The sequence below is a fragment of the Eubalaena glacialis genome, chromosome 3 (genome assembly GCF_028564815.1).
Source record: "Eubalaena glacialis isolate mEubGla1 chromosome 3, mEubGla1.1.hap2.+ XY, whole genome shotgun sequence".
NCBI lineage: Eukaryota > Metazoa > Chordata > Mammalia > Artiodactyla > Balaenidae > Eubalaena > Eubalaena glacialis.
The window spans coordinates 174,132,232-174,150,219 of NC_083718.1; the positions used below are offsets into that span (position 1 = coordinate 174,132,232).

The following is a 17,988-nucleotide window of genomic DNA, read 5'->3' on the forward strand; positions in this document are numbered from 1 at the left end:
CTGGAGGAAGGAGGAACAGATCCTCAACCATGAGCTCCAGCCAGCCAGGGACCTGCCCATGCCAGGGTGCTGCAGGCCGCCCAACCATTCTGTATGCACTTCTGAGCCCCAGCGTCAGGGGCTGGCCCTCTGTGCCCCCAGCCCGTGGCCGCTGCCTGTGCAGGCAGCACCGGCCCGTCCGGCTGTGTACTCCCCATCGCACCTGCCGGGAGGCCTTGGATGTTCTGGCCAAGACGCTGGCCTTCCTCAGGAACCTGCCGTCCTTCTGCCAGCTGCCCCCCCAGGATCGGCGACAGCTGCTGCGGGGCTGCTGGGGCCCCCTCTTCCTGCTTGGGTTGGCCCAAGACACTGTGACCTTCGAGGTGGCTGAGGTCCCAGTTCCCAGCATACTCAAGAAGATCCTGCTGGAGGAGCCCACCAGCGGTGCAGGCAATGGCCAGGTGCCGGATCGGCCCCAGCCCTCACTGGCTGCAGTGCAGTGGCTTCAGTGCTGCCTGGAGTCCTTCTGGAGTCTGGAGCTGGGCCCCAAGGAATATGCCTACCTGAAAGGGACCATCCTCTTCAACCCTGGTGAGCTCCCAGACATTCCTGGATGGGCCAAGGCTGGAGGGGGGCAGGGCCCAGCCAGGGACAGCGCCTTCTAAGGGCTTGGCATCTGTGATCACTTTGGGTCCTGATTATCACCAAATAGTCATCTCACAAAAGAGGCCCAGAGAGGCTAATTGACTTGGTGAAAGCCACACAGCCAGGTAGGGGCAGAGCAAGAATGGGGACTCAGGTCTATTCATATCAGTATCTAGTCCTTGCCACTCTGCCTAAGAAATTGCCCTGACCCTCAGGGAAGGTGGGAGTGGGGAAGGGGAGGGTGGGCAGACACAGCTGTGCCTCAGTCACGCCTTCACGAGCAGACTGCATGGCGAAGTTCTGAAGGTGAAACTCTGTGGGTTCAGAAAGACCACATAGAGAAGAGGAATAAAGATGAAGGGGTGTGGGGGAGGAGAGGGAGGAGTCCCCATAAACTTCAGCCAGGAGAGCAACGGATACAGGAAGTGTTCTTTGTAATCTGGAGAGCATCTAGATGAGAATTCCTCACCAAAGGCCCTCATAGAATGCATTATTATAATTCATTATAATCATAGCGAATACTCATATTACACTTACCATATGTTAGGTCCAGTTCTAAGGCTTTTACATATACTAGCTCATTTAAACCTCATAACAAGCCTAGGAGATAGGTACTATTATTTACCCCAATTTTACCAATGAGGAAACCGAGGCACAGAGCTTGAGTAACTTTGTCCAAGGCCACACAGTTAATAAGTGACAGTGTGGGATTCAAACCCAGGCAGCCTGGGTCTTAACCATTGCTCTATACTGCCTCTCCATAAAGGATGGAAAAATGAAGTGATAAATAAATAAATGAAGGAGGTAGTAATGGGGCCTCAAAGGCCAAGCCGGTGGCCTCCGGTCTTGGGCCAGTCTTGCCCCGTGGTGTTGGAGTAGGCTACTCACCAGCCATCTGTGCCTTCTCTGCCCACAGACGTGCCAGGCCTCCACGCCTCCTCCCACATCGGGCACCTGCAGCAGGAGGCACACCAGGCCCTGTGGGAGGTCCTGGAGCCCTGGTGCCCAGCAGGCCAAAGCCGCCTGGCTCGTGTCCTCCTCACGGCCTCCACCCTCAAGTCCGTTCCACCCAGCCTGCTTGGAGACCTGTTCTTTCACCCTGTCATTGGAGACGTTGACATCGCTGGCCTCCTCGAAGACATGCTTTTGCTGAGGTGACCTGCTCCAGCTCAAGCAGAGACTGGGTGGAGGCTGGCAGCACTGATTTGGCCTGGTTGATCCCTGGGTGACCCAGTGCTCCCAGAGGCTTCCCATGAGCAGCTGGTCCCAGCCCAGCCAGGTGGGCTATGGGGCCCTCACTCAGCCCCACCCCATCTTGGCCTTCCTTGGTTTGGACACAGTGCTCCAGCTGTCTGGCCAGCGCTTGGTGGTCCCAGAGCCTCTGGGCCAAGATTCCTACCCCCTCCTGGGACGGGGTTGGAAGTTTCGACTGCTCATTGGGCCAGGAGTCCTACTGACTTTGTACAGAACTGACTTAAGTTATTGGGTTTTGTAATAAAAGGTGTGATACACTTGGAGCCTGACACTGTAGTTTGTCCATGTGGAAGGGACCGGTTCACCTCCAGAGCCACCCTGCCCCTGTCAGAGGGAGCCCAAGAGGAAGGAACTATAAGTGGCACAGAAGCCAGACCTCAGGAAACTGGAATTTTAATTTTTCAGAGTGGGATGATGATTTCATTTCTGGGGGTGAGATTTATTTCACATGGGTCTGAATCCAGGGGGCAGTGTCCGTTCAGGACACTCTCCTGTCCTTGCCTTTATCTTAGGGGGTAGGGAGTGTCTCTCCCTGTCTTCAAATCCCCTGCTGAGCCCTCCCTCAGCTCCTGCCCCGGCCTCCCTCTCACCTCAGTGAGAACTGTCAATTACAGCCAATAAGGAAAATGAAGCAGCCCATTTCCAAATTGAAACAGACAGGTTACAGGAATTTCTGCAGTTTGGGATCATTCACTTCCTCCATTCCTTCAGCAGACAGAGGAGGACAGTCCACTGTTCTCCCGATGGGAGGGGGCAAGGGCAATTAGGGCTGGTCTGGCGGCTGCTTGGAAACCAGAGCAGACCGAGGCTTAGTTGCCACACCAGCTGTTAAAGTCTGAAACACACTTCCATGACCGTTGGCTCCTAGCCGCCACTGCCTGGAGCCCCCCCTGCATTTCCCTCCACTGCCCCTCTGTGCCGGCCCTTCTCCTGGAATCCATCCCCATGTCCAGCAGCTAGAGGGCAACTCTTGGCACAGCCACGGCTTCCGGGGCTGCTCCATTCAGTGCATGGCTTGTGTCTATTCTGATTAGTCAATGTCTGTGCCTCACCGTTTGTTAAATATTTTGAATATCACTCAGGTCAAGGTCACTGACCTGCAGGGTGGGCAGGAGGGAATGATAACAACACACATGCCTATAGGACCCCCTTTCAGGTCTCCTCCTTTCTCCAGCAATGAGGCCTGTCCCAGCCAGGCCCCACCCCCCTCACCACCACAGTGTGGATTCTTCTCACGGGGGGCCAAGTTAATTATTACTCAACGAGAGGTCATTCACTCAGGGACAGCAGTCTAGGAGTCATCACTCAGACCTTTCCCTAAGGCCACAAGGAAAGGCACCACAACTGAACTGGCCATGTACCCATTATGGGTACCCAGTGCCAGCAGCCAGGGCACCCCTGTCCCTTACCCAAGCACCCACTCACCACTCAGACACCCAGAATGAGACAGAATGGCACAGCTCAGACCCCACAACGAAGACACTCACACAACTCAGACCTACAACTCTCTCTCACAGACACACTAAGTTGAACAACTCAGACACGCTTACATAGACCCACAAAACAGACCCTCCATCAGCCCACACACAGCACAGAAATGCACAGCCCAGATACACTCACCCAGCGACATACGGCAAACACATTCACAGAGAGGAGACGTGCCCCCAAGCCAGACGTTCACACCTACACCCCTCCACCCATGGGTGGGACACACCAGAGCATGCTCTCCACCTTCTGTATGTCACAGTAAAAGAAAAAGTGGCCCCCAGCATAAAGAGACCTGAGTCCATGCACTTCAGGTTCTACCCAGAGGCTGCAAATACAGGCCAAACTGCTCTGTCCAGCATTTAGGGCCTCAATCACTCCCTTTTCCCATGGCAACCCCAATATCCACCCTCCTCTCAGAAAGGCCATGTCCTGCTCAGCGACACCCCCCCAGCCAGGACCTAATCATATCCCCAAGTAGAGACGTCCTCTAGAGCCCAGGAACAAGCCCTGCACCCCTCTACCCCTTCACCCTCCACCAGAACCCCAGACCCAGACCTCAGTCCCTGACACCTGTCCCTGCCCTGCCCCTCCCACCCCTTGGGCCCATCTCACCTTGCAGACGCTTTCAAGAGCAGATGACTCATCTCCCCATAGGAGCCAAATCTTGCAGATTCAGGGATTTGGGGTCATTCTATCTTTTATGTCCCTTCACCAACTGCCCCCGTTAGTTTACTGTTGCTCCTCTCTGAACCTCAGACTGTCTTCCTGCCTCTCACCCGCCCTCCCTAACCCTGAGCAGGCATTAGAAAGCGCTTCTCTCCACTCTCCACCCCAGCCTTTTCCCTCAATTTACCTAATGTTTCCATCATCCAAATAGCTTCCCTATTAGCCTACCTTGTTCCTTTGCAAATTTCTTCCCTACCCCTCCACATGATTGGGGAGCTACACTTCTTTTTTTAAAAAATAAATTTATTTATTTATTTTTGGCTGTGTTGGGTCTTCGTTGCTGCGCGCGGGCTTTCTCTAGTTGCAGCAAGCGGGGGCTATTCTTGGTTGCGGTGCGTGGGCTTCTCATTGCGATGGCTTCTCTTGTTGCAGAGCACGGGCTCTAGGCGCACGGGGTTCAGTAGTTGTGGCACGCAGGCTCAGTAGTTGTGGCTCACGGGCTCTAGAGCGCAGGCTCAGTAGTTGTGGCACACGGGCTTAGTTGCTCTGCGGCATGTGGGATCTTCCCGGACCAGGGCTCGAACCCGTGTCCCCTGCACTGGCAGGTGGATTCTTAACCACTATGCCACCAGGGAAGTCCAAGCTACACTTCTATTTCTTGTCTGTATCTTTTTTTTTTTTTTTAATCTCAGGAGTTTTTTTTTTTTAATTTTTATTTATTTATTTATTTATTTATGGCTGTGTTGGGTCTTCGTTTCTGTGCGAGGGCTTTCTCTAGTTGTGGCAAGCGGGGGCCACTCTTCATCGCGGTGCATGGGGCTCTCACTATCGTGGCCTCTCTTGTTGCGGAGCACAGGCTCCAGACACGCAGGCTCAGTAATTGTGGCTCACGGGCCTAGTTGCTCCGCGGCATGTGGGATCTTCCCAGACCAGGGCTCGAACCCGTGTCCCCTGCATTGGCAGGCAGATTCTCAACCACTGCACCACCAGGGAAGCCCTCTTGTCTGTATCTTTTGAGTCACTCCCTGTGCCCTACCCAAGCCTTCTAGAGGAACATAAAGACAAATTTAGCAAAACTAAAGAGAAAATTATAATACAGTTTTTAAAAATATTTTTATTTATTTATTTGGCTGTACTGGTCTTAGTTGCGGCACGCGGGATCTTCGTTGCCGCATGCGGGCCCTTCATTGCGGCATGTGGGATCTAGTTTCCTGACCAGGGATCGAAACCTGGCCCCCTGCATTGGGAGCGTGGAGTCTTAACCACTGGACCACCAGGGAAGTCCCTATAATACAATTTAATAAGGGCAATAATGCTTTCTCCATGAGACTGCAGGGTTTCCAAAGGTGGGAGGCTGCCTTCGCTATCAGTATCTTAACAGTGGGAACCGTGTCACATCAACCAGAGAGGGTAGAGGAAGAAACAGGCTTAGACAGGGTATGCAAATTATTCAAGGTTTGGACTGATCACCATCTGTGCTGGGATTTGAACTCAGGCCTGTGTGACTGTGGAGGCCGGGCTCTGGCCACCAGCACAGGCTGGAGTGAGTCATGGCCAAGATCAGGTTGTCTGGAGTCAGCTCAGCCACTGTTTACTGACTGTCTCTCAGCCTGATCCCTGTCCTCAGGCCCAGCCAGGGATGACTCACTAGGAAGCAGGAGAGTGGCTGTGGCTCTGGGTCAGCCTCAGGTACCATTTTATTATCATCATTATTTCTACCTTCATTAGCCAAATCATTGACTGCTTATTAAGCAGTCAGGCTGTTGACGGGTGCTGTGCCCTGTGCTGACACACTCTGCCCTTGGTACAGTCACGTAACCTAGAATTTATAATGCCAGCAAAAAGCCAACACCCACTATCCATCCATCCATTCATGTTATTTTCAACATCTTTCTTGATGTCCACTTGTACCAGATCCTGTGCTAGATGCTGAGGAGCACAGAATAAATAAGATACAGTCCCTGCCTTCATTGAACATCCTGTCTATGGCAGAGAGACACACACAAGTAACCGTAACACGGAGTGATCTGAACTGTGATAGAGGGACATCCAACAGGCAGCAGGGGCTCAGAAGAGGTAGTAATTAAATCTGCCTGGAGATGGGAAAAATGCTTCAGCCAAGTGGTAGCTGCTATGAGCTAAAGAGATTGAATAGGGAGTTCCCAGGCAAGAGGGAATGACAGGTGCAAAGGCACAGAGATGTCAGAGTTCAAGCGTGTTTTGCTAACTGCCAGTGGTCTGGGGCAACTGGATCCCAGGAGACCTAAGAGCAAGAGAGGATCTTGGAGAGTTGAACAGGGGCCATGTCACAGAACAAGGCAGCAGAGAGAGGCAATCCCAGTGAAACTGGTGGAGGCAACAAGGCTAAGGTCTCGGGGAATCAGGGTTAACAAAGGGGACCATCCATTTCTGGCAGGTCATTCTGGGTAGCTACTAAACAATAACCAGCTAACAGTTATGGAGAGCTATGCTCTAAACACATTATATGGATTATGTTATTTAATTCTTACAACTCTATGCTGGAAGTACTATCATTATCTCCATTTCACAGATGGAGAAACCAAGGCACCAAGTTAGGTAACTTGCTCAAGGTTACACAGTTAATAGTAGTAGAGTCAGGATTTGAACTCAGCTGGTCTGGATTTAGGGCCTATGCTCTTAAATGCTATGCTATCTTGAGTCTCTAACGGTCAGAGATGATCAAGTGGAGAATAAATAACAGCACCTAGACTCCTTCTCCCCACCTCACTGTAAGGTAGAATGAGAGTGAAAATGTAGTCTTGGGACTTCCCTGGTGGCGCAGCGGTTAAGAATCCGCCTGCCAATGCAGGGGACAGGGGTTCGATCCCTGGTCTGGGAAGATCCCACGTGCCGCGGAGTAACTAAGCCCGTGTGCCGCAACTACGGAGCTTCCGTGCTGCAACTACTGAAGCCCGCGCGCCTAGAGCCCGTGCTCTGCAACAAGAGAAGCCACCACAATCAAAAGCTGGTGCACCACAACGCAGAGTAGCCCCCACTCACCACAACTAGAGAAAGCCCCCACGCAGCAACGAAGACCCAACACAGCCAAAAATAATAATAATAAATAAAATACACAACACACAAAAAAAATTTTTTTTAATGTAGTCTTGGTTACCTTTGGGTTTAAGTTTTTGATGAGAAATCTGGCCTGTTTGTTCCCCCAAGGAAGTGGCCCACTTTCCCTGAAGAGAGGCCCCAGCCACACTCAGCAGCACATCCCCATGTTAGTGCCAGGAATATTCATTCCATCAGTGATGATTTACTGGTAATCTACTACACACTGAGCATCCTGTGAGTCTTGGAAATTTCATCCCACAAATGGCAATTGTGTGTAGTCATAAGTGCATAACTTCTTGGGTCATCTAACAGCTTTTCCAGAGCACACCATTTTTATTTCAGTTCACATCACTTGCTACATAACACTTATTTTTCAATTCTCAAATTTTAAAAAACATAGCTTTAACTAAACCTTTTCTGTATAATATACATAAAAGTACGCAAATCAGACCTTTATAGCTTGGTGAATTATCACAACATGAATACAACCCTGTAACCACCACCCAGCTCAAGAAATGGAACATTAGCAACACTCCAGAAACCCTCCCCATCATTACCACTCCCTCCTGCCCAAAGGGTATCACTAACCCCTGATTTCCAACATGCTAAATGAGATTGCTTGTCTCAAACTTTATATAAATGGAATTGTATAGCATGTACTCTTTTGTGTTTGTCTTCTTTTACTTGATATTATATCTGAGATCCAGATATAATCTATGCTCTGTGTAGCAGTAACCCATTCACTTTCATTGTTGTAAAGTATCCCATTACACTACAATTTATTTATCCATTATACTGCTGAGGAACATTTGGTTCATCAAATAATAATGCTAGCATTATTCTTGCACACGTTTTTTGGTGCACGGATGTTTGCAGAACTGGTGCTATATAACAAGAATCGGAATTACCAAGTCATAGAATGTGTGCTCAACTTGAGTAGATCTTGCTAGTTTTCTAAAATAGTGTACCGGGGGCTTCCCTGGTGGCGCAGTGGTTGAGAATCCGCCTGCCAATGCAGGGGACACGGGTTCGAGCCCTGGTCTGGGAAGACCCTACATGCCGCGGAGCAACTAGGCCTGTGAGCCACAGCTACTGAGCCTGCGCGTCTGGAGCCTGTGCTCCGCAACAAGAGAGGCCGCGATAGTGAGAGGCCCGCGCATCGCGATGAAGAGTGGCCCCCACTTGCCACAACTAGAGAAAGCCCTCGCACAGAAACGAAGACCCAACACAGCCAAAAAAAAATATATATATATATAAATAAATTAATTTAAAATAGTGTACCAATCTAAACATCCATCGGCAGATTTTAAAATCCAGACGTAACGTTGTCCCTTTTCACAATTACCCAGATGCTCGTTAGAACTGTTTTTATTTTTTATTTCTTGAATAGGTGGATATTTGTGATCACCATAGTGTAATCACTTGCTTTATTGCTTTTTGAAATAGTATTTTCCCTTTTAAGATTTTAAAAATATTGAGTAAAATATGGGACTTCCCTGGTGGTTCAGTGGTTAAGAATCTGCCTTCCAATGCAGGCGACGCGGGTTTGATCCCTGGTCAGGGAACTAAGATCCCACATGCCACGAGGCAACTAAGGCCACGTGCCATAACTACTGAGCCCATGCGCTCTGGAGCCCTCGTGCCACAACTAGAGAGAAGCCCACCATGACGAAAGATCCCGCATGCTGCAACTAAGACCCAACACAGCCAAAAATAAATTAATTTTTTTAAAAACTTTAAAAATATTGAGTAAAATAAAATATTTATAAAATATATGTAATACATAAAGAGTAACAGTACTGGGAATTCCCTGGCATTCAGTGGTTAGGACCCGGTGCTTTCACTGCCACGGGCCCAGGTTTAAATAAAAAAAGAAAAAAGAATAACAGTACAAGAACCCTCATCATTGTTCCACAGATCATTATTACCATCAGCTTTTGACATCTTTCTAAATCTATCACCCAAAGGTAATGACTACCCTGAATTTGGGGTTAATCATTTCTTGATCCCTCCCAAAGGCAGCAAGGCCTCCAACAACCAACCAGCTTTCCCTAAGCACCTACTATGTGAAAGGCGTACAAAGATGAATAATTAAAATAAGTAGGGAGGGACTTCCCCAGTGGTCCAGTGGCTAAGACTCCACGCTTCCACAGCAGGTTTGATCCCTGGTTGGGGAACTAAGATTCTCACGTGCCACAACTAAGAGTTCACATGCTGCAACTGAACATCCCGCGTGCCACAACTAAGACCTGGGGCAGCCAAATAAATAAATAAATATTTATAAATATATAAATAAATAAAATAAGTATGGAAAGCGCTCTCATATTTGTGGCTCCCCATTCTCATGAAAATAACAGGTAACGTTTAAGGAGGGCTTACTGTATGCTAGGTATTTACTGAGGACTTTTATATGCGTGATGACATTAAATTCTCACCACAATCCTCTAAGGGTAAGGACTATTATTCCTATCCAACAGATGAGGAAATTTAGGTTCAGAGAAGTTGAGTAACTTGCCCCAAGTCACACTGCTAGCTAAGGATCAAATTTCTAAGCCTTGACTTCTTTTTTTTTTTTTGGCAGCACCACTTGCCTTGCGGGATCTCAGATTGAACCGGCCCGGCAGTGAAACCCCGAAATCCTAACCACTAGGCCACCAGGGAACTCCCTTTATGATCTTAAAGCATACTTATATGTGTATCCTTAAAAAATGTTGATTTGTATTTTTTGAACTTTATACAAGTGGAATATTCTGTTTTCTGACTTATTTTCACTCAGTATCATATACCTGAAATTATTGGTACTAAATGCCAGTTTTTGCTCTTACAAACACTGCAGCTACGAATATTCATACATACTGTCAAATAACAAACAAATCTGGACTTAGGAAGGAGGGACTTTATTTGAAGTGATTATTGCAAGGAAGGAAAGGAACTACTGAAATAGGGAGAAGGAAGCTATTGCAGAGAGAAGCTCTAACCATAAGACCTACACGTGTCTCAAGGGTTAGGCAAAGAGGTTTTCTTTCATAGGGGGGAGTAAATAAGGCTAGAAAGAACTGGGTGTGAGGAAGTGGGATGACCAGGAATGGTTTATGGCACAGTAGATCAGAGAATGTTTTACCCTGAACCCAGCCTATTCTCAGGAGGGGCTGTTAAGGAGGGGTTGTGTACAGCTCAAGCTGGGGGAGGGGGACACAGCGCAAAGTTCATGGACCTGGAGGAAGGAGAGAAGCTTAACCAAAGTTTAGTTAACAAGCATTTTGTTTTCGTTGCTCTGTGGGGAAAAGCAGTTCATCTAAGCGTTTATGAGGCAAAGAATTGAAATTTGGAGTCTGTGTCTAGCCTTGCCATAGGTAAACAAGGGGGCACCCATGAGTTTTATCTAAGTAATATAAGGAAGGGTGTCTCTTTGCAGTAAGTTGTGTTCCAGAACACAAAAGGGTGGGAGGGGTTTCTTAACTTTCACTGTTTTCCAGGATCACAGGGCTTGAGCGAGGTTCAACATTGTTGGTACATCTCCTGATAAACATACGCAAGAATTTCTTTAAAATATATAACTAGAAGTGGAATGGCTGGGTCAAAAGGTATGTGTAGTTTCACTTTTACAGGATAATGCCAAATTGTTTTCCAAAGTGGTGGTACCAGTTTACACTTCCAACAGCGTATGGGAGCTCCAGTTGCTCTACAGCGTCAGGATTTAAAAGAGGATTTGAGGATTTAAAATTTTTTGCCAACCTGGTGGCTATGAAGTGGGTCTCATTACATTTCTTTGATGATTGAGATTGAGCATCTTTCATTGTTAATTGCATGTGTTTCTCTTCTGTGAAGGGTCTTCGGCCCACTTTTCAATTGGATTATCTTTTTCTTACTGATTTGTGGGAGTTCACCAATATGTTTTGGTAGCATAAATGGATTTACGACTGAAAAGGCTCTAAACGGATAAAGAATTGCGATTAGGTTTGGGAGATATCCAACAGCTAAAAATCTTAAACACTGCCCCTCCCTCAGGCTTCTGATTTGATCCTCACTAGAGCCTTATGAAAGAGAGCCGTAACCCCACTTCTCAGGTCAGTTTTACCCATCACCACCGGCTTCTGTCTGCGGGAAAGGGACCTAACGACTTCCTTCCGTGCTTTCCCAGCTCTTGGTTCCACGTCCACAACCCCGGCGAACTAATCACCGGTTACGCAGTATTGCAGCACCTCAGCGCCCCTCGCAATATTCTCGCAAGTGTTGGTTCCAGCCGATCATGTGACACCCAAGATGGCGGCGTCCAGCGCGGCGGAGGAGGCGGCAGTTTACTTAATAGTGAGCGGTATCCCGGCGGAGTTGCGCTCAGCCCAGCTACGGAGCTACTTTAGCCAGTTCCGGGAACAGAGCGGCTGTGGCTTCCTCTGTTTCCACTACCGGCATCGGCCTGAGCGGGCCCCTCCCCAGGCTGCTCCAGACTCTACCCTAACCCCTATCCGCCAGGGTCTCGCCCAGACTTCACTCAACGATGCCCGCACTCTCTCCACTCAGGACTCTGCTCCCGCCCAGACCCGCACCTGCTGCTGCGTCATCTCGGTACGGGGGCCAACTCAAGCCCAGAGGTTTCTCCGTATGTACTCGGGCCGCCGGTGGCTGGATTCTCAGGGGACTTGGTTACCTGGTCGTTGTTTCATCCGCAGACTTCGGCTACCTACTGAGGCATCAGGTACGAGTAGGAGAGATAATAGACTGGGACTACTAGAGGCACTGGAACAGAGGCACCGGTCTGATTGTTGAGGATAAGTCAGGTCTCTCGTTAGGGCTCTTTAGGAGTTTATATCATTTCTGGACAAAGTTTCAGGCTCCACTCGCACGTTAGAAAAACTCGGGGGAAAAAAAAAAAACAGAAAGAGGCCTATTCAGATGATCTTTCCAATTTATTAAGTCTATTCCGAGACCCTTTTGATTTTGCACTGACATAGAAGGGGAAAAAGGAAATCAGATATTGTCTTTGTTGCTCCCCACCCAGTCCTCTGTTGGCAAGATGCACATGAAGAGACAAACTCTTTTCTCTGGACAGCTCCCATTTTCATGGGAAATCACTTTGATAGGGAAACAGGAAGCACAGTGCAGGGCCCTCTAATTTATTCATTCAACAAATCTAGCCTGTATTGCTAGACGTAGTGTGACTCTAGCTGGTATGCAGAGAACAGTTGGACACAGTCTGTGCTTAGAATCCAGAGAGGAAGACAGATTTGTAAAAAGGTAAGTGTCGCAGAGATGCCATTCTAATTGTTAACGTTTACTGAGCACTTCCTGTGCACTTACTGGGCACCGTTCGAAGTCTTTTGTTTTCTTTTTGACTCCTCACAACAATCCTACAAGGTAGGAGCTATTGTTACCCTTTTTATAATTGAGGAAACTGAAGAATACAGAAGTTATGTTATATTACAAGGTGACAGAGTCAACAATACTAACTGGGCATTTTGCTCCAGAGCCTGTTCTCTTTTAACACCAACTGCTGTGAGATGACAGAGGAGGGAGAAACCCATTTCCTAGAAGGATTAGGAAATGTGGCTTTTCATCTGGATCTTGAAAGATAAACAGGAGTTGGTGGGAAAGAATGGTGTTCAAAGTAAATGGCATTTGCAAAGACACAGAGATGTGAAAGCCCATGAAACTCTCAGGGCATGTTAAATTGTTTGATGTGATTGGAACACATGGTATGACGGTGTGCAGGGGGTGAGAGTTGGTGGCAGTTGAGAATCAAAAGGTCGTCAGGAACCAGATCTGGAAGAAACTTGTGAGCTTAGCCTAGGTGATGAGAAATGGCATGAAATTACTAGGTGGTTCTGGTCAGGGAACAGAGGAAGGGACTCTGGAAAAGTCTGAAAGGGAGAAACAGCATTAGGCTAAAGGATTTAAACCTTGAACAGTTTCTGGCTCAAGTGTTGCTGGAGACTTCTAGGTTTCAAGAGCTATTCTTCTCCCTGCTTCCCAAGGTTTGGACTCCTTTCCCTTCAAGACCCGGAAGGAACTGCAGAGTCGGAAGGCTGAGAGTGAAGCCTTCACGCTGGCCGACCTGAGGCAACTGCCAGAGCTGAACCCACCGGTGCTGATGCCCAGTGGAAATGTGGGGACTCCCCTGCGGGTCTTTTTGGAGTTGATCCGGGCCTGCCGTCTACCCCCTCGGATCATCACCCAGCTGCAGCTCCAATTCCCCAAGACAGGTTCCTCCCGGCGCTACGGCAATGTGCCCTTCAAGTATGACGACTCAGAGACTGTGGAGCAGGAAGAGCTTGTGTACACAGCCGAGGGTGAGGAAATACCCCAGGGAACCTGCTTGGCAGACGTACCAGCCAACCCCTGTGGAGAGCCAGAGGAAGAAGAGGAAGAGGAAGAGGAAGAAGAGTCACACTCAGATGACGTGAGTACAGAGAGCCACCTTGTCCTCGCTGGCAGCTTAAAGAGGCCAAAGCATTAACAGTACCACTCTTCAATTGTGTATTACCAGAGTTCTAAACCTGGGGTCCTCAGGAGGCTTCCAAAGACTTTGAACTCTCTGACATTGAACGTAAAACTGCATTTGCACGTGCAGGTATATGTTTCTTTGGGAGAGGGGCCAGAGCTTTTATCAAAAGATTCTCAAAGGGGTCTTCTTTTCATTCCTTCAGAAGAAATGTAAGGAGGGTCCCTTTCATTGATGAAATCTACTGACCAAGAGATAAGATGACCTAAGGAAGCAGAGGCACAGCTGGGATGTGAACCCAGTCCCCTTCGCTGCTTGTCTAACTTCTGTGTGCTTTCATTATGTGGTTGAGAAGTCGCCTCTATTTTCTGACCTTGAGTCTGTGGATTGAACACTAGCCTCCACTCTAACATTATCAATGAAATAGACATTTCTTCTACCTCTTTCTCCAAACTTGGTTGTTCCTCCATACAATCGGGAGAGGTGTGATTTGTTGGGAAACTTTTTTTTTTTTAAATGCATACTCTGGGTAAGAAGTAATTGACCTGTGTCTTCAAAGTTCCCAGCTCAGAGTTGCTAACACATCTGGACCACATCCTTAGTGTGTGGTACTGTCCTGCCTTTTCTCCAGCACCTGCTCTGTAGCAGTGATTCCTGAGACCTCCTGGAGTTTAACTGGGGCAGGAGTCCCCAAGATTTCAAGCCAGGAGTCATTCTATCATTCCACAAGTCCAGTCAAGCAGTTGTAAACACAGGGGCTAGCGCAGGATTCCAAAGACATTCTAAGACTCATTTCCTTCCCTCAAAGAGCCTTCAAGCTCCCTGAAGAGAGAGAACCAGCATCTGGAAAGGGGATGTGGTATGGTATGGGTTTGAACGCTGGCTCTGCCCCTCTCTTAGGCAAATCACTTTACTCCTCTAAATCGAGGTTTCCTCGCCTGTAGAATGGGAATAATGGTACTAACCTCACAGGGTTGTTGGGGTGATTAAAGGAGCTAAGGTATGTGAAGGGCCTGACACAGTAGACGATAGGTTTAGTTCTTGTCCCTTCTTTCTTTGTGACATAGTGTAGAAAGGCATAAACAGGGTGTATTGATTAGCAGTGAGAAATTCAGAGACCAGTGAGAGTGCTGTGGGCCTCATTGTGGGGGACCTCATGTGAGCTATAGAACTTGAGGAATGAGGAGGATTTAACCAAGTGAAGAGGAGGTGGTGGTGGGAGAGGAGGGCAGATATTCAGGCAGGAAGAACAACATGGCCAAAAGCACAGGGATAAGAGTGAGTCAGGCTTGTGGCGGAAGGGGCCAAGTATGTTGAGAAACAGTCAGGGCATGGAGAGATGTTTTGGTCACGGCTTAGGGGCCAGAAAGTGCTGCTTCTCAGAGAAATTTGGAGGAAAGGAGCTGAGGTCCCATCTATGGGACCTCCTGTGCACTGAGCTGCCCTCCTCGTGGGCCTGAGGTCAGGAAGCTGGACGGGCAGGTCACCTCTCCCCACCTTCTCCCAGGACGACGACCGGGGTGAGGAGTGGGAGCGGCACGAAGCGCTGCATGAGGACGTGACTGGGCAGGAGCGGACCACTGAGCGGCTCTTTGAGGAGGAGATCGAGCTCAAGTGGGAGAAGGGCGGCTCAGGCCTGGTGTTCTACACTGACGCCCAATTCTGGCAGGAAGAGGAAGGAGGTAACACTGGCACCCGGGCAAGGGCAGGGGTGATCCCTGCTGCATTCGCTCAGGGCGCTCTGCTCCACACGGTGGGTTCCCTGGCAGTGAGCCCAACTAAAGGGCTAGGGAAGAGGCTTACGTTGGTCATATATGAGAGACCAGCCATCCTTTCTAGGGGTGAGGGATCAGTGGAGTGGAGAGAAAATGCCCTCCTACAAATTCTGAATGACCCCCCCTTCAGAGGAGAGATTTGAAGATAAAATCAAAAGCCCCAAGTTCTAGAAAGTCTAATTTAACTCTTGACAGAACTGAGAGTCCTTGGCTCACTCTGCTTGATGCTTTTCTATCTGCAGACTTTGATGAACAGACAGCCGATGACTGGGATGTGGATATGAGTGTGTACTACGATGCAGGTACTGGGCCAGAGGTTGCAGTACTGGGAGGTGGAATGGTGCCCTGGCCTTGCAGTGACACTTTACCAGACCTGCTTAGCAGAGGCTGAGACAGGGCACCAGTTCCCTTGGGGTAGCCCACTGAGAGGGTTCCTCTCTTAAAACATTGCTAGTTGAGTGCATTAAGTGCTGGTTGTGGGCAGAGCCTTTTTCCTTTCTTTGTGGAGGAAGGACATGTGGCGACAGCCCTCAGGGAGCTCTGGTTCTGATGGGCAGACCCTAGTAGAGTGGGAGGGTCAGGAGTTCGGGCTCTGGTTAAGAATTTAGATTCTGGAGTCAGAAATGACCTAGGGTGGTTGGAGGGTGGGAAGGGAAGACCTGGGTCCTAATTCCATCTCTCATTTTTTGGCTTTATGACTTTTCTGTACTTCCATTTCCTCATCTGTAAGATGGGACAGCTGTGGTTCTTATTCTTGGCGAGCTCCCAGTCTAATGGGAGAAATAATAATACAGTAATAACACACCATAAAAATGAATATTTAAATCTTGTGAGGAGGGCCTAGAAACCTGATTTTCCCCCTTTCTGCTGAGAGAGACCCTTCCACAAATTGGGCTCTACTTCCTCAGATGGTGGAGACAAGGATGCCCGAGACTCTGTCCAAATTCGTCTGGAACGGAGACTCCGTGATGGCCAGGAGGCCGGCTCCGTGATCGGATACCAGATGGGCACCTTCGAGCGCCACACCAAGGTGAGCACTGTGCCAGCCCACTGACCCCCCTCTTTTCCTTCTTTATCCTCATTCCCTTCCCCGCCCCCACAGGAGCCCCATCTCGAGTCTTCTCCCTTCCCTCTGCAGGGCATTGGGCGGAAGGTGATGGAGCGGCAGGGCTGGGCCGAGGGCCAGGGCCTGGGCAGCGGGTGCTCAGGGGTGCCCGAGGCCCTGGATAGTGACGGCCAGCACCCCAGATGCAAGCGTGGATTGGGGTGAGTATGGGTGAGGGACTTCCCTGGGAGCCCAAGTGAGCCTTTCAGCTGTACCCTCTTCCCTCTGGTTTTGGATTGGGTGCTAGAGACCCCTAGGGAATGAACTTCAGAACAGAATTAGAAGGAAAAGGTAGGTCTGGCGCTAATTTTTTCAAGACCGAGTCCTCAGGCTTGACAGGATCATTAATCTCCTGGGGGAGTCATTCCCCCAAGTCTGAGGAGTTTGGACTTGATGATTGCTATTAGAAAGTGACTGTAAGTCACAGAGTGGTGACAGTTGTTCTAAATTTCGTGTACTATTTAAAATGAAAGCAGTATGTGAGGCCTCTGGTTGCTGGCACTAGCAATGGATGGATAAGGGGGCTGGAGAGCAAAGATCCAGATTTCAATGCTCAGTCTTTGAGACAAACCAGATATGTAATAGCTATTACCCTGTCCTTTCTCAAACCCTTTACTGGGGTGAGATAGCAGCCCTCTCACTGAGAGCTCTTTTTGATCCAGGTACCATGGAGAGAAGCTCCAGCCCTTTGGGCAACCGAAGAGGCCCCGTGGAACTGGCTTAGGGCTCATCTCCACCATCTACGATGAGCCCCTACCCCAGGACCAGGGGGAGTCGCTGCTCCGCCGCCAGCCACCCACCAGCATGAAGTTTCGCACAGATATGGCTTTTGTGAGGGGTTCCAGCTGTGCCTCGGACAGCCCCTCAGAGCCTGCGTGGCAGGTTCAAGGGCTTCCTTAATCAGGATCACTCATAATTGCACAGTGGCAGCCCTCTGCCTGGCCTTATCTCCCACGGAAGCAGAAAGAACTCTGGGAGCAGCAGTCTGTGTGGCTTGTTCAGAACTTGCCTTCTGCCTGTCTACCTCAGGGGCATTTTTACAAAAAGCCCCCTATCCTACCCTTTGATGATAGGGCTGAATGACTTGTCCTCGGTGGTCTCCTAACCCTAGTCCCTGTATGGGCTTGCTCCTGTTGCCTCCCCCAGCACCCTGAAAACTGGATTGACTGAGGTCATCGTCACAACCTTCCTGGGGGCAAGGGGAGGGTGGGAGAGGGTTCAGCATGAAGCCCAGAAAGAGGGGAAAAGGGACATGGAAGAGGAGAGGATTTGTGGTTGGAAGAGACGGTCTTGGGGCGGGCCCTCCATCGCCTCTACCCTTAACTGGCTGGGACCGGGCAGCGGAGGGTCCGCTGCAGGTGTCCCAGGTCTGCGACCTGACGAGAGAATAAAAAAGTTTACTACCGAATTTCTCTTTCTCTTCTAATTCGGCCGGGAGGAAGGTGGGGAAATCCCCAGAAAGGTAACCGCCCCCTCCCCCAGGCCCCCACGTCCGCCCCACGCACCGACGTCACCACGCCCTTCGGCGCCAAGCTGTGTCGTCACCGTATGGGCGGGAC

The 17,988-nt window shown here is 49.4% G+C and overlaps 2 protein-coding genes across 2 annotated transcripts; both read left to right on the top strand.

Annotated features, from left to right (window-relative positions):
- NR0B2 (nuclear receptor subfamily 0 group B member 2) lies at positions 1–2,124 on the top strand. Its single transcript, XM_061186937.1, has 2 exons — positions 1–570; positions 1,541–2,124. Exons 1-2 carry the CDS (start codon positions 30–32, stop codon positions 1,780–1,782), a joined length of 783 nt encoding a protein of 260 aa, XP_061042920.1. The 5' UTR covers positions 1–29; the 3' UTR covers positions 1,783–2,124.
- A 9,242-nt stretch (positions 2,125–11,366) lies between these two features.
- Positions 11,367–17,837, top strand: GPATCH3 (G-patch domain containing 3). The gene is made up of 7 exons (XM_061186938.1): positions 11,367–11,806; positions 13,083–13,507; positions 15,057–15,231; positions 15,567–15,626; positions 16,233–16,354; positions 16,463–16,590; positions 17,092–17,837. The coding sequence occupies exons 1-7, from the start codon at positions 11,374–11,376 to the stop codon at positions 17,327–17,329; spliced, it is 1,581 nt and encodes a 526-aa protein (XP_061042921.1). The 5' UTR covers positions 11,367–11,373; the 3' UTR covers positions 17,330–17,837.
- The last annotated feature ends 151 nt before the right edge of the window (positions 17,838–17,988 follow it).

Bases quoted from the DNA above. Each gene is read 5' to 3' on its own strand.
- NR0B2 (XM_061186937.1), top strand. From the start codon at position 30: ATGAGCTCCAGCCAGCCAGGGACCTGCCCATGCCAGGGTGCTGCAGGC. The intron at 571-1,540 runs GTGAGCTCCCAG...CTCTGCCCACAG, and splicing joins GACCATCCTCTTCAACCCTG to ACGTGCCAGGCCTCCACGCC.
- GPATCH3 (XM_061186938.1), top strand. From the start codon at position 11,374: ATGGCGGCGTCCAGCGCGGCGGAGGAGGCGGCAGTTTACTTAATAGTG. The intron at 11,807-13,082 runs GTACGAGTAGGA...CTGCTTCCCAAG, and splicing joins GCTACCTACTGAGGCATCAG to GTTTGGACTCCTTTCCCTTC. The intron at 16,591-17,091 runs GTGAGTATGGGT...TTTTTGATCCAG, and splicing joins AGATGCAAGCGTGGATTGGG to GTACCATGGAGAGAAGCTCC.